Source organism: Danio rerio, chromosome 24 (assembly GCF_049306965.1).
Source record: "Danio rerio strain Tuebingen ecotype United States chromosome 24, GRCz12tu, whole genome shotgun sequence".
NCBI lineage: Eukaryota > Metazoa > Chordata > Actinopteri > Cypriniformes > Danionidae > Danio > Danio rerio.
In genome coordinates this window covers 39,738,587-39,755,000 of record NC_133199.1, presented here as the reverse complement: position 1 = coordinate 39,755,000, position 16,414 = coordinate 39,738,587, and the positions used below count along the sequence as shown (strand labels likewise).

Below are 16,414 nucleotides of genomic sequence, written 5' to 3'. Positions count from 1 at the left end.
GTGCAAATCAAGGAGATAGAAGTAATCAAAGCCACCAAACAGCAACATGTAAATAATTATTCATTCATTCATTTTCTTGTCGGCTTAGTCCCTTTATTAATCCTGGGTCGCCACTGCGGAATGAACCGCCAACTTATTCAGCAAGTTTTTACACAGCGGATGCCCTTCCAGCCGCAACCCATCTCTGGGGGGCGTACTAAAGAGCGGCGTTTTCGCGCGCGTTCTGATCAGCTGTGTTGTCGCGCGCATACTCAAGAGCAGTATAATCGCGTGCCTACTGAAGGGCGGGACCGAGGGTGTGTCGCATCGCGGGGGCACTTTTTGATCATTTTGGAAGGGCACTTTCTATCCAAGACTAAAAAGGGCATGTGCACTGCACAGGTTGAGCCCTATGTGTGCACGTGCCTGTGTACAACCTGGCTGTATCTATTTTTAAAATGGTAGTTATTTCTTTCATTTTATTAATGGATTTACTTTAAACAATTTCTTGTTCGTGCATTGATCCCATTCCATTTGCCATTCCTCATTACTGTACAGGAATTTTTACATTTTGCTACTTCCAACTGTAGCTGCTATATCTGCGCTTTCATTTACAACGAATCCCATATGGCCCTACAAAAAAAAAATAATACCAAAGTCTTCTTTCTTTAAATAGTCTCCTTTTTCTATTATGATGAAAATCATAGAATGATCAGTTTTCATACACTCAAGTGCTTATAAGGAAGACATAGAATGCGCGCAAATTAAAGAATGACATTGCTTTTCCTTTTCTATTTGCTCAAGGGCTAAAAGTATACACAAGCTTCAGCTGTTAAATCTGAGCTTTGGCCAGGAATAATCTTCTTCCGAAACACTTGTAACTAATCACTGCTGCAGCAGATACACATTCATCCATCCGTGTACACTGGAACATGAGTGTGGTAAGTTGAATCTCAAGTTTAAAAATTCTTCCCGATAAACATTTAGATTAATTACCTTTTTTTTATACTGGGTCAGGTGATTTGTAATAGTAATAGGTGGCTTTTTAATATTCCATAAGGCACATATAAGGCACATATATATCACTGTTATCCAAAGTTTGCCAATATGGATTTTACTATATTTGCTCCAGAACGCAGCAGCACGAGTGGTCTTCAATGAACCTTAAAGAGCACATGTCACTCCGCTGCTCATCCGTTTGCACTGGCTGCCAGTTGCTGCTCGCATCAAATTCAAAGCTCTGATGTTTGCCTACAAAGCGACTTCTGGCTTTGCTCCTTCTTATCTGCTCTCACTTCTGCAGATCTATGTGCCCTCCAGAAACTTGCGTTCTGTGAATGAACGTCGCCTCGTGGTTCCATCCCAAAGAGGAAAGAAATCACTTTCGCGAACGCTCACGCTCAATCTGCCCAGTTGGTGGAATGAACTCCCTAACTGCATCAGAACAGCAGAGTCACTCGCTGTTTTCAAGAAACGACTAAAAACTCAACTATTTAGTCTCCACTTCACTTCCTAATCTGCAATTGCCTCTCTGGATATCACACTAACTGTACTCCAAAAAATAAAAAATAAAAATAATTACTAAATTACTAAAATATTACTAATACTTTCCTTCTTAGACTGTACAGACCTGAAACTTGCCTATAGCACTTATTCATTGTTGCTCTTATAGTTGTGTAAATTGCTTCCTTGTCCTCATTTGTAAGTTGCTTTGGATAAAAGCATCAGCTAAATGACTAAATGTAAATGTAATGTATATTTAAATTCCACAAGTTGCTGTTATTTAGGGTGGAACACTGGAGAATATGCTGGATTTTCTTAGTTTAATAGTCAGATTCCTTAGTTTAATAGTTTTTTTTTTGTTTTACATAATATATTAAGAATAAAAAGCATTTCTTAGTATAAAAACCCTCTGACCTTTCTCATTGTAAATAAATATCAGCTGCTTCAGTCCAACATCTACATTAGCAAGAAGATGAAGATGAAACCAGACTGGACATTTCACCAAGACAATGATCCAAAACACAGCCAAAGAAACTCTCAAATGCTTTCAGAGAAAGAAAATCCAGCTGCAGAATGGCCCAGGCAATCACCTGATACGAGTCCAATAGAGAATACAAATTAAAGCTCAGATTTGATCAATGAGACCCACAGAACCGTCCAGATTTTTACACTCTGTTTAATTCTGTAGAACAACTCACACCTGAGCAATGCATGCGACTTCATTCTCCATATGAGAGGCGTCTTTAAGCTGCCGTCACCAAAAAAGCCTTTTATATAAAGTATTAAATGTTTCAGTAGTTCAGTGCTTTCTCCTTTTGTCCTTTCATTATTATTACACAACTAATTTTTCAGATTTTGTTTTATTTTTATGTTTGTATTGTTTGAATTTTTACCAAAATCTGGTTAAATTCCACGTCAACAGCTCTTTTAGAAATATTACTTCCGGGAAAAAAACATGACATGTTCAATACTTATTTTCCCCCACTGATACAAATACCTTATCTTGGGACTTGGTGCGCTCTGGATGGTGCAGGTGAACTGAGCATCTTCTCCTGGAAATAGTGTGGCGTTCCGGATCTTATTCACAAAACGTGGAGGCACTGCAAAGAGATTGAATACAAAGTAACCATGAACGGAGAAATCAAAACATTATTGGTTATTACTATATTGGATCATTTGTACTTGTTTAACCTACACAGCAGCGTCAGTCTATATTTTAAACTTAGTTTTTTGAATATGTAAACTGTTAGCCAGTCATACTTAGGAATTTACAATCTGCCACGTCTAATCAAGTAGTGTGTTTCAATGAAGGGCATCAAAATGATCTTTTTATTTATTTTTTTAACATTATAGAACAGTGAAAAACATAAAAGGCAGTTCATGAGCCCTTTCAATCTTTCTCTCAGTTTAATTACACCGTCACTCACCCTGTACAGTGATTTTGCCCAGTGTACTAGCATTTCCCGCTGAGCTGGTAGCAAAGCACATGTACTGGCCCGAGTCGTCTGCAGTCATGTTGTCCAATATAAGTGTGCAAGAGCCGTCTGGGTCTTCAATGATGATGTGATGAGGATCTGCTTCCACTGCATGTCCATCTGTTTATGAAAGTCGCAGAGATGTATTATTTTGCTTATAATAAGACACATAAGGCCCTATCATACACCCAGTGCATTAAGGCACAAGTTGTGTTTGGCACGATTTGTTGTTATTTTCAGACCAGCGCAACCCTAATTTTCATGTTTGCGGCATGTTGTTTAAATAGCAAATCCATTTGCGGCACTTTATTTGTTTTAATAAAAACTATTTTCGATATGTCCACCTGCTCGGTTTTATTTTATTTATTTTTGTAATTCAGTTTTTTTATTTCCGAAAGTGAGAATATAAAATTTTTTACAATCAGATAGAAAAATACTTTAAACAGATATTACCCCATATATATTCCCTATCCCCCCACGCCATTATACGCACATCAGGAAACACAGAATAACTATAGTTTAGACCAAGCTGTCAAATAATTTACATTAAGGGTGCTTTTACACCTACACTTTTGTTTCGGAACGTATCTCATTTGCCCAGTTAGCGCGGTTCGTTTGGCATATGTGAACAGGGCAATCGCGCTCTGTTCCGCACCAAAGTAATCGCTCCGAGATCGCTTGAATGAGGTGGTCTCGGCTCGATTGAAACGAACCCTGGAGCGGTTCGATTGCAGTGAGAAAGCGATCCGATCCGAGCGCGGTTATATCACAGTGTTTTATGGATATGTAATAGGCTTACGGCTATATGAAGAGAGAATTATGAGTAGGGCGGGAAGTTTCGGGAGTCTCCGGATGCCCGCAAACGAGTGATGATCTCCCGGTAATCTCGCGTCTCCCTCCCGGTTCTCAAATAGGCATCGTCGCGCACCCCTCTCACCCCTCCCCACCGCGTCTCTCCTCAGACACGTTGCGTGCATGCACCCTGTCAATCACCACCAAACCTCTCCTGACAGCTGAGCGGGACGCTGCAAAATAAACCCTGACACTCTGACCAATGTGAGGAGAGTTTACTCGCACGTGACTTGTTTTAGCTCTTTTGGTCCGATTAGAAACTTTGCAGTGTGAAAGCGAACCACTCCAAGAGCAAAGAGCAACAATGTAACAATTGTAATCTCTGTTTCGGAACAACTGAATCGATTCACAGGTGTGAAAGCACCCTAAGTTGTCATCCGTAGGATCAGATGAGGGTTAAGTGTCCAAGATTTCTTTGACGTTGCATATATAAATATTCCATACTGTAAGAAAGTCCACTTTGGCATGGTTGATCCGTGCTGATGACAGTTCCAGATACAGTATTTCCAATAATGAATGTAACCAGTGCTTAACTGAGAGATCATGAGGAGGTTTTCACCTTTGTACCAACATTTTCTTTGTAGCAGTTGAAGCAGCTAACCAAAATTTACGGGCCTTTGCATTTAAGGGAAATTGAGAGTTATTCAATAGTAACAATAAAGGATCTTTGGGGAAATAAATTTTTGTAACTTTAAATAAAATGTCAACCTGTTTGGTTTTAGAAACGCCTGCATTACCACATGAGGATAAGAATAGGACGTGTGTTTGGATATAACTTTGAATATAAGTTTTTTGACCACACTTCTTTATTATTATTCATTTATTCATATGCTGGAAATTAAAAATTAATATAGAAATAGTTAAGCAAACAGTTGTGCTTAACAAACTAAATTAAATATGTAGGCTAATGGATGTCTTTAGTGGAGTGAGTACAACACCGTTTCCTTATCCACGAAAGTAAAGAGTAAAAGTAAAGAGAAAGTGGCCGAATAGAGGAGGCTCGTTCTTTTTCCTGGCACTGCAGATGGCCTGTCTAACTGTTTTCTGGCTAATGAAGCGTTTAGTAAACCAACTCTGATTGGTTTAATGCATGTTATACTCAAAACGCACCCCTAACTCATTAAGAGAATAAGCACAACCCTGTTAGACCATGCGCCGGGGCGCAGAGCATATTTTTCCGTCCTTAAAATAGCAAAAGTGGATTCAACACAGCCTTAATGCTTTGGAACCATGCGCTTTAGACTTTGCGCCTAGATTGATAAAATAGAGCCTAAAGACAAGAAGCATGCAAGATTTGGTTCATACCTTTGTACCAGGTGACCTGTGGTTTGGGGACTCCGGTGACTTTGCAGGCAAGCTTTACAGTCTGTCCGAGCTCTGCTGTAAGGTCTGTCAACACTGCGTCAAAATCTGGAGAGCCTGGAATGACAGGAAATTAAAAAAATATTAGACTAGGGTTTATTTTATTGCAGTATGTAAGAACATGGCATGGTTTTTTAGTACTACTGGGGTTTCATCACTGCAAAAAAAAAATGGGTTCCCTACCTTTTTTCTTGTTTCTAGACCAAATATAAAAAAAAAATCTTAAATCAATCTGCATTTTCTAGACTTAAAAAATATTGTCTTGTTTTAAGAAATAATATTCCCAAATGAGTAAGTTTTTTAATGGGATTAATTTTGCTTTTTCTTTTGACATAAGATTATTTTGCTTGTTTAAAAAAAAAAACTCACTTAATTTTGGCATATTTTTTTTGTTTGTCTAGAAAATGCATAATTTAAGAGTTTTTAGATATTTGGATTTGAACAAAAAAAAAAAATCCAAGTAAAAAAAACATTTTTTTTTTTTTTGCAGGAATGAGTTGAGTGTGTATGTGTTGCTCCAGGAATGACATCAATTTAGGCCAAAATCCAGAAATTGATTACCTTTTCTACATTTATTGAATTGGTTTTTGATATAAGGCATGTGGTTTATTTTATTTAATCAATATATTTTTACATTTTCTTTCTATGACATGGTATCAGTAATACTAAATGGGATTTTACGGAAGAAAAGAAGGTTGTAAGCAACTGTTTAAACGAGATTTTTTCCCTTTTGATTGATATTCCAAAATCAAATATGGATGTATATTATGTTGTTATTTTTGTATTTGTATGTAAGTATGTTGGAAAAAGTATTTTAAAGGTTCCTGGATGTTCTACTATTTTAGTTAGAAATTGAAAGTGTAGTACTGTCCGTATTCTATCAAAGTCTCTTTAAGGTAAGTAATTTTACTTGGCAGCCATCTTTCAAATGCCTCTCAGGCAGTATGCTTGGGCATTCTGTTTGAATGGGGAAACATCAAATTCTATAAAACTACTTGCCAAGATTATGATTACATTACATATTATGAATAACCAATAAAATGAAACAATAAATGTCTGTTTAAATTCATTTCTAAATAATCGTATCACACAAAAACTACAGAAACTCACGTCTAGTCTGGTGATCGCTGACTGTCTTCTGTACTAGAAGGCGGGCTTTACTTGCCATAAAGTGATCGCTGATTGGCTCCTGTACTAAAATGCGGGCTTTATTCGCCATATAGTGATCGCTGATTGGCTCCTGAACTAGAAGGCGGGCTTCATTCGCCATATTGACGGTTACACTTTTCCTCCAATTAAAAGTATATGAGTGACAGGTATTCTGTAGTCTTTGACTCTATTGCCCACAACACATTGCACAATATATGTGAATTCAATTAGAACTACAAACTCTGGGACTGTCATAATGTGCTCAACAATTTCATCGATTAACTCCATTGTTCAAAACCATAGACTGTACAATTCAAAACAGTGTGTCGACTCTGTGTAACGTAACTTCCCAATATAAAAATGTCCAATAAAGTAGTCCCACCCTTGTCATTTGATTGACAGTTTTCAGTCACAGAGAAATAGAAAAAGCAAATGTAGCAAATAGTATTGCTATTTAGATATGTCAGGCTCATTCATTCATTCATATTCTTGTCGGCTTAGTCCCTTTATTAATCCGGGGTCGCCACAGCGGAATGAACCGCCAACTTATCCAGCAAGTTTTTACGCAGCGGATGCCCTTCCAGCCGCAACCCATCCCTGGGAAACATCCACACACACATTCACACACACACACACACACACACACACACACGCACACACACACACACACACACACACACACACACACTCATACACTACGGACAATTTAGCCTACCCAATTCACCTGTACCGCATGTCTTTAGACTGTGGGGGAAACCTGAGGAAACCCACGCAAAGGCAGGGAGAACATGCAAACTCCACACAGAAACGCCAACTGAGCGTTGACCCAGCGACCTTCTTGCTGTGAGGCGACAGCACTACCTACTGCGCCACTGCCTCGCCCCATGTCAGGCTCATAGCTCATAAAACATGGGAAATAGATTTGCTAATGGACTTTGCTGTTTTTGTTTGAAATGTGGCAGTCACTCGTGTTCGCAAAAGTGGAAACGCAGGATTTGCAATTGGATTATGGCCCAATATACTTCTCCACATATTAAAAATGGAATTGAAAATCCAATTTGGAATTGCATTTGAAAATTGTCTGAAATATCCTTCCATACGCGCAAGACAAACCGTCAACTAGAGAGGCTTCGGTAAAGTTGTTTGACCGCGTAACCATTTCTACACGAGAGCGTAACCATTTGCCTCTACGAGAGGCAGTGGCGCAGTAGGTAGTGCTGTCGCCTCACAGCAAGAAGGTCGCTGTGTCGCTGGTTCGAACCTCGGCTCAGTTGGCGTTTCTGTGTGGAGTTTGCATGTTTTCCCTGCCTTCGCGTGGGTTTCCTTCGGGTGCTCCGGTTTCCCCCACAGTCCAAAGACATGTGGTTCAGGTGAATTGGGCAGGCTAAATTGTCCGTAGTGTGTGAATGTTCCCAAGAGATGGGTTGCGGCTGGAAGGGCATCCGCTGCGTAAAAACGTGCTGGATAAGTTGGCGGTTCATTCCGCTGTGGCGACCCCGAATTAATAAAGGGACTTAGCCGACAAGAAAATGAATGAATGAATGAATGAACATCTTACATCCATAGTAGGAAAAACAAATATTATGGATGTCAATGGTTACAGGATTTCAGCATTCTTCAAAGTATCTTCTTCTGTGTTCAACTGGACCTTTGAAGTTTGCAGCAAGTAAGCGTAAATAATGGCAGATGTTTTTGGGATGAACTATACCTTTCATATTAAGCACGTTTTTCAGCAATTTCAGCCCAAAAAAAATTATGGAAAAAATGGCAAAAATGGCTATGGGAAACTAGCCCAATACATGCTAACATCCAAGTTGCACTTACACCATGTTGGCATGCTGTATCTCTGCTGAAGGTCACGGAGGTCACGGAGCCATGAGTTCTTGATGATGACCGTCCGGGCCTGCAGTGTGTATTTCCTCACAGAGTCCTCACGCTCATGCCAGATCTCAAACGCTCTCTCGTCGCCCTCCACCGTCTCGTTCACATCAATGTTTGTGAGCTAAGACAAAAGAAGGATTCAGATGATTAAAAAAGAGGGATAGTTCACCCAAAACTGACAAATCTGTCATCATTTACTATTCCTCCACTTTCTTTACTCTGTTAAACACAAAGGAAGATGTTTTGAAGAATGCTGAAAACCTCTAACCATTGACTTGCATAGTATTTGTTATTCTTACTATGTATGTCAATGGTTACCGGTTTCTAACATTCTTCAATATATCTTTCTTTGTGTTCATTAGAAGAAAGAACTCATATAGGTTTACAACCACTTGATGGGTGAGTAAACGGGGAGTAAATTGTCATCATTTAGGTGAACTATCCCATCATTTGACTGATATTTGTCTGTATTCAACTATTAAGTATTTTATAAGCTCCAACCTTCATCATATTCTTGAACACATATGTTTGGGTGTCTGTATTTGTGTCTCTCTTCTGCTTGCAGATGACCACGTGATTTTTGAAGAGGAAGACGTGGCGATGGTGACCTCTGGAAGATGTTCTTACTCCAGGAGCTCCTTCCCAAACAGTGAAAGGTCCCTGCAGAACGAAAATGATCCATCGTTTTACACTCAAGGTAACATTCACAATTCAATTTAAGCAGCTTAACATAGATGAAGTATAGAGAAGTGTTTCCCAACCCTGTTCCTGAAGGCACACCAACAGTACTCATTTCCAACCTCTCCATAATCAAACACATCTAAAGCAACTCATCAGAAGATAAGAAGAGACTCCGAATCTTGAACTTCATGGGTCAGATGAGGGAGACATGAAAGTATGTACTGCTGGTGTGCTCCAGGAACAGGGTTGGGAAACACTGGAGAATAAAAAGCCATAATATTTCAATGCATAATTGTGAAACATTCCAGCAAGTCAGGCAGGCTGATAGAGAACATGTACAAGAAAGTGTACGATTATCTTGTGCCTTGAGGAGTGAGTTCTGAAACTGGGGATTTTACCTGTCGAATGGGTTCTCCCAATGCCTCCAGATTGGCAGGGTAGTTCTCTATGAGGGATACATGGTGTGTGTTTTCTGAGCGCTGGGAGAGGGAGGACACCATGGCATAGGCCTGCTCCAACAAACAGCAATTCTGACCATTCCTTGCTTTGTTTCTGATCAGTTCCTGAATAAATTCATAGAGAATTGTACATTTTATTATTATATAAAATAGAGGCTTGCAAATATGTCAACATTTGGTCAATTTCTCAAATGTTCACAGTCATATTGGTGATACACAACAGTGTATGAACAACAGTATGAATGGCATTGTTCACTAAAGAGCCACGGAACCAACCTCTTTCAATTCAAGTCTACCTCCGATTTCTTTTTAAATATGCTACTTAAATTAGCATAATTATCTACTGAGCACCCTGTTCTTCCTATTTTGCTGTCTAAACAGTGTACAAATAGTGTGTAAGCTGCTAAATAATATAGAAAGGGGCTAAGTAAGGGGGAAATGGTGTATAATTTTCACAGTGAATTAAACAGTTGGTAAAAGAGCTGCATTATTTAAAGGGATGATCCACTATTATATCATATTTAAAACTTTATTTAATGTGGAATGTTGCTGTGTGAACATCAACAACATCTCTGACTGTAATATGCTTAAAGTTTAATGCAAAGGGAGACATAGTCTTTTACAGAGTTAGCTTAGCAAAGCTTACAGCGAACGAAGTTTGGAGACTACAAAAAAATACACCTGTGTTATTGAGATCATAAACGCTTTGGGTTACGCACATTCACCAAGCGCACACACCCCACACATCAAAGGGGCGTGGCCAGAGGTCTGTTTCTGTATTTGGCCTTCCAAAGGACACGACACAAAGAGAGAAGTGCTTACAGTTTATTTTAATTATGTTCTAGAGAATTATAAAAAATATATAGCTAGCATTTGACAAAGGACAGCTTCCAGTTCAGTGCTGGATTCGGCTAAAAACTCCTCCAACCATAATAGACAAAGATGTGGACTGTTAGTATTTTTATTTGTTAAAATTGATCTATAACATACACAGTTTCTAGCGTTAACGGTATGTTGTAGCGAGGACGTAAACAAGGATGTAAACAACGGGAAATGCTGTTTGGCTCCGCTAACAATTTAGCTACAAATTTTTACAGCTGCAAACACACTCAATCTTCACCAGCGCTGCAGTGTCTCTCTATGCAGATGCTTTCCCTGCGTCTACATTTTAAATAACAAACTCGCTAAAGATATGAGAACGTTTTTTATTACCTACACATGCTTATTCTGGATATATGTGTGAAAGACACTTGGCAGATTTTATTTTAGAGAGCAGGCGTGAGGTTCAGCTGTGTGCTCTTCATTTTCTGTCTGATTCAGGCTCAAACTGATACAGCTACTCTGACTGACAGCGTTTACACAGCACAGAAGTGCTTGCTTGTAGGGGCGTGATGCTTTTCCTGGTGATGTGGAGTCGATCTGCGAATCACAGCAGATTATGTTAGCTGACCAATCAGAGCCTCTTGAGGGCGGCCTTTTTAGAGGAACAAAGAAATATGACAGTCCTTTTCATGTTAACTGAGTTGCTGTATATAATCAAAGTGAGATATATGAAAAAATAACGTGATTTTCTACAAATGATGTTTATAACATGTTATAAACACAACCAAGCCTTAAAATACACTCTGAACCACCCCTTTAATATATTAGCCTAATATTTCACTTGACTGGACATGATTACAACAAACAGGAATCATCAACATTCTTGTCCAATAAATCCTTCTTCAGTTGGACTGTTCATCACAAACAGCTTTCCTTCTTCAGTTTATTTTCTCTTTAATCTGTCTACTTATTACACTGAATGTTTTTTTTTTCAGTTCGACTGAGTGATACAGCCCAAAACATGACAACAATTCATCTTAAACTTAAAACTAAAGGCAGTGCTTCCCAAATTTCATCAAAACATTTTCTGTCATAAAAGAGGAAGGGAAACTTTAGACTGTGTATACACAGACTTGGCTGAAGCTTACGCTGTGATTACCCATATTGCCAATGCTTAAATCCGCCACTCCCTGTATATAACATTCTTAGTACTGTCCATCTATCTGTAAACATTACCATAGTTTTTTCTATACAGTAATTGCACTCTATACCTACATCCTGCACTTGCTGCATTTACAGTAGTTGCCTTGTACTTGTACATGTGTAATGGTGACAATAAAGTTGAATCCAATCTAATCTGATCATATCCAGCAGCAACAATCAGCTAAATATGTGAGTTTCGTCCAGTTTAGTGGCATTGTTTACATTCTGTGGCTCCACTATGGCTGACTGATAATGAGTTAAAAACACGACATAGAATTTTGAAAACACAGCGCTTTGAAAGTGGAGATTGACATACCAACTACAAGCATAATATGGTTTACACTAAAACTGTATAATGTAATAAATATTAAATATATTTTACATTATACATATACAGTTGAAGTCAGAATTATTAGCCCCCTTTTAATTTTTTTTTCTTTTTTTAATATTTCCCAAATGAAGTTTGACAGAGCAAGGAAATTTTGACAGTATGTCTGACAATATTTTTTCTTCTAGAAAAAGTCTTATTTGTTTTATTTTGGCAAGAATAAAAGGAGTTGAGAATTTTTCAAAAACTATTTTTGGGACACAATTATTAGCCCCTTTAAGCTAATTTTTTTCGATAGTCTACAGAACAAACCATCATTATACAATAACTTGCCTAATTACCCTAACCTGCCTAGTTAACCTTATTAACCTAGTTAAGCATTTAAATGTCACTTTAAGCTGTATAGAAGTGTCTTGAAAAATATCTAGTCAAATATTATTTACTGTCATCATGACAAAGATAAAATAAATCAGTTGTTAGAAATAGGTTTTTAAAACTATTATGATTAGAAATGTGCTGAAACAATCTTCCCTCCATTAAACAGAAATTGGGGAAAAAAAATAAACAGGGGTGCTAATAATTCTGGTTGCTAATAATTCTCACTTCAACTGTATGCATACATATATGAAATGTATATAAGTTTAAACTACCTTCAGTAGAGCCCTGTACTTTTGAATTCTCTCAGGTGGTCTCTGAAGATAAGCATTGATACTCAGTACTGGACCTTCAGAGGGGTCAACATTTGCCAACTCCGAGACTGAATAATCCTGATGGATAAAAGGTATAAAAATGTTATAATCGGTGTCCTGTGAAAACTGAAAACATTGTGTCACAGACCTGCTACTATTTTACAAACACACCTTGAAATATTGGTGCACTTGTTTTTCACTGATGATGGACTCTGCCTGCAACTGTCCAATAAGGTACTGGAGATATTTCTCGAAACCTTCAGAGTTTTTCAGGAAATGCATTGCAATATCATCATCTGTGTCACAATCGCGCAGGCCAGGCAGCAAGCTAGAAAACAGATAACAGTCAACCTTAGTCATGAGAATCCACTGTTGGCTGTTTGTTCAACTACTCATTCATTCAAAAATCTAATCAACCAACAGTGTTGGGGAGTAACTAATTACATGTAATAACGTTACGTAATTTGATTACAAAATAAAAGTAACAGTAATTTGTTACAGTTACTGGGAAAAAATGTGTAATTAAATTACAGTTACTTGTGAAAATGTTAAAGATTACAAATGGGGTTACATCTAAAAATGTTTTTTTTTTTTTAATCTGGGATATGTTGAAAAATATTTATCTGTTGCTTTGTTTGTTTTTGATGTGCAAGATGCCTTCTGCTGAGGCCATTTATTTAAGCGGTGCTATTCTGATGCTTTTGATTTGCGGCGCACCCACAGGCTTAAATCGCGCGGGGAACATGTCCTCGGTATAAATGCTTGAAAATGATTTATTTGAAAATGTCCATTAAACACTTAAAAGTAATCAAAAGTAAGTAGTTACTTTACTTTTATAAAGTAATCGAAAAGCAGTGTAACTTATTACATTTTAAATAGGGTAATTTGTAATCTGTAATCTATTACATTTCCAAAGTAATCTCCCCAACACTGTCAGCCAATCACATTAAAGCAACTCAAAGCATTAAAAGGTCACTAAACCTCTTCTTTCAATTCAAGTCCACCTCACATTTGCAACTTAAATGGAAGTTTAAAACTGTGAGCATGCTGACACGGACTAAAAATCTGGGCTGACACTAGAGGGAATGCACAAATTTAAGAATGTGTTGGGGAAAAAAAAAAAAAAAAAAATATATATATATATATATATATATATATATATATATATATATATATATATATATATATATATATATTGCAGAAGTAGATGAAGCTTATAGAAATGCAAAGGCCTGATAATTAACTTGTACTTTATTGGCCGCACCCATACATACGTCCTCTTTTTCTGCAAATTCTCTGCACAACGTCAAAAGCACAAGACTTCATTAATTCATTCATTTTCTTTTCAGCTTAGTCCCTTTATTAATCCGGGGTCGCCACAACAGAATAAACCGCCAGCTTTTCCAACATCAATTTTACGCAGCTGATACCCTTCCAGCTGCAACCCTCACTGAGAAACACACTCTCCCGGAGGAAACCCACGTGAATGCGGGGAGAACATACACACTTCACACAGAAATGCCAACTGAGCCAGCCGAGGCTCGAACCAGTGACCTTTTTGCTGTGAGATGACAACACTACCTACTGCGCCACCGCATCACCCAGCACAAGACATCTCAACTGTAAAATCTGTGTTCATTTTCAACCCATCTCTGCTCTGCTTACAGGAAGCTTCGCTGCAGAGATGGGTTGATAAATGAACAGAATTTGCAGTTGAGAAGTCTTGTGCTTTGACGTTGTGCAGAGAATTAATAGAAGATGCGAATGGGTGCGGCCAATGGAGGACTGGAGAATGATTGACAAGTGACGAATTTCACTAAACTTCACCTGTAAATATCATCTGCATATAAGAGCGTAAATGAAAGTTGTTGCGAATGTGATAGTGTATAGATGTTTCCCTGTACTGGGTTGCAGCTGGAAGGACAACTGATGCGTAAAGAAACATGCTGTGAATGTCTGTGTGAATGTAATTTTTGCATTGCATTGGGGATATCAGAATTCTGTGAATTGAATTATTCATTTGTATCCAATAAATTACTCAGATTTTTGAAATTGAAAAAAAACCTCTCCTGACCTTTTTTATTGAACACGAATAGAGTTGATTATCTATTCAAACAAGTGCTTATTTTTAAATTGTTTTGAAGGGACAGAAAAGTCATCGGGCACTGGATAGTTTGAAAGTTGAAACATTGTGTTGATCTGCTGATGGATCAGGTGATAGACGCAGATTTCAGATGCTCAAATATCTGTGTTTTTGTTAACCAGTGATCATTAGAGCCAATCACAGCTCAATATTAGCCAGTTATTCTCTACAATTAAAGCTAACACATGCTAACATTGCCTACTTAATGTTCAACATGTTGAAATCTTATTAAAAAAGTAGGGTTTAGGGTTTAATAACCCTTTAAAACATGTAGAAATAGTCAAGAAAACCTGCGTAAGTATAAACTGAGCATCTGGATGGGGCAAAATTGGTGATTGAACACTTTGAACACTGCATGGTTGTTGGTGCTAAAATCTGATCTAAAAATTTCTAGTCTATCATGCATGAACATTCATTCCTTAATTTTCCTTTGGTTTAGTGCCTAATCATTAGGGTTCGCCACAGCAGAATGGACCACCAACTATTCCAGCATATGTTTCTTTACGCATCAGTTGTCCTTCCAGCTGCAACCCAGTACAGGGAAACATCTATACACTATCGCATTCTCACACACACTACAGCCAATTTATCTAATCTTATTTACTTATAGCACATGTCTTTGGACTGGGGGGTAAACCGGAGCACCCGAAGGAAATCCACACAAATACAGGGAGAACATGCAAACTCCACACTGAAATGCCAACTGACTCATCAGGGACTTAAACCAACGACCTTCTTGCTGTGAGGCGACAGTGCTTGCATGAATATTATAATGGTTTAAACAGAATGTTCTAAAGAAAACTAAAAATATCCAGTTCTGTGGTCAAAAATGCCTTGCTGAATGAGTGCTATAAAGAAATGAGGCAATTCTGAACACAAAAGGGGTCCAACTAAGTGGCTAATGAGCACACAGTTGTAAAATTACCAACTTCTTTGGCTGTCTGAACTGTGTACCTGCTGTGAAACGCTTTCAAGTCATTGATGTTACGGAAAATGGTTTCTTTTTGCATGGTGATTTCAGGCGGCGCGCCCTCCTCATCCACACGTTTAAGATGGTGTGTTGTGAAAAACTCCATCTCCTTCAGAAACTCAGTCTCAGTGTTGATCAGGTCTTGAACAAGTTGACTAGATGAGAGGCAGAATTAGTAAAGTTGTATTATTGTATAAAATGTCCATTAAGCAATTCTTTATCTGTCTAAATTTACCATAGTTTCTTCTTGTACTCAGTTTCAGTCACTTCTTCTTTGGCGGTTTCCGGGAGGTCTGCTACATCTGCAGAAAGCTACAGCACAACCAGTATATACTTATTAAGACAAAAAACACTGGTAAATACTTTAAAATGCCCTTGTGTAAAACAATTCGGTGTCCAGTTATGTACATGAGTTGATTATAAATGAACCCAGCAAGCATTTTTTGTTTTTAAAAGATGTCTAATAGATGTCTGTGAAAATCTAATAGACACAAAACACTTGTAAATACTTTAAAAAGCCCTTGTGCCAAATTGTGAAACCACTCAGTGTCTTGTTATGTACATGAGTTGATTATGAATGAAGCTAACACTAAACTGACCTTCAGCCTTTTGTCCAGATACGCAGGTGAGACCCATCCCTGGCGAGACGGGTTGGATTTGGTGGGTTTGGTGCGGACCAGCCATTTAAGTGGATGTGCAGAGTCCAGAACCTCCACATACTGGCCCTCTTTGAGAGCGATGGCATCTTTACTGACCCCCATTGGATTATAGTCGGCGGTCACCACGTAGATGTCAAACATCTGCAAACATGCATAGAAATAACACTTAGAAAATGTGTAGAGGACAAAGGAGAAACTTGATATCACTGATACAGAAGCTAGAATAGACGTGGTATGCATTGAGTATGTGTCATTATATA

General features: G+C 38.1%; 2 protein-coding genes across 51 annotated transcripts in view; both read right to left on the bottom strand.

The window, feature by feature from the left end:
• Positions 1-16,414, bottom strand: part of ccdc178 (coiled-coil domain containing 178) — a 326,195-nt gene that overhangs the window by 96,771 nt on the left and 213,010 nt on the right. The gene's annotated exons all lie outside the window — the stretch shown is intronic.
• The window catches only part of obscnb (obscurin, cytoskeletal calmodulin and titin-interacting RhoGEF b), a 100,447-nt gene that overhangs the window by 19,705 nt on the left and 64,328 nt on the right, over positions 1-16,414 (bottom strand). For all 50 annotated transcript variants that reach the window (XM_073941014.1, XM_073941017.1, XM_073941019.1 and 47 more), the window contains 11 exons: positions 16,095-16,295; positions 15,731-15,807; positions 15,480-15,650; positions 12,554-12,710; positions 12,344-12,460; positions 9,281-9,445; positions 8,703-8,861; positions 8,145-8,322; positions 5,115-5,228; positions 2,910-3,077; positions 2,480-2,582 (listed from right to left, as the gene is read on the bottom strand). In XM_073941014.1, the coding sequence (XP_073797115.1) occupies positions 2,480-2,582; positions 2,910-3,077; positions 5,115-5,228; positions 8,145-8,322; positions 8,703-8,861; positions 9,281-9,445; positions 12,344-12,460; positions 12,554-12,710; positions 15,480-15,650; positions 15,731-15,807; positions 16,095-16,295 (1,610 nt within the window). The remainder of the gene's footprint in view (positions 1-2,479; positions 2,583-2,909; positions 3,078-5,114; positions 5,229-8,144; positions 8,323-8,702; positions 8,862-9,280; positions 9,446-12,343; positions 12,461-12,553; positions 12,711-15,479; positions 15,651-15,730; positions 15,808-16,094; positions 16,296-16,414) is intronic.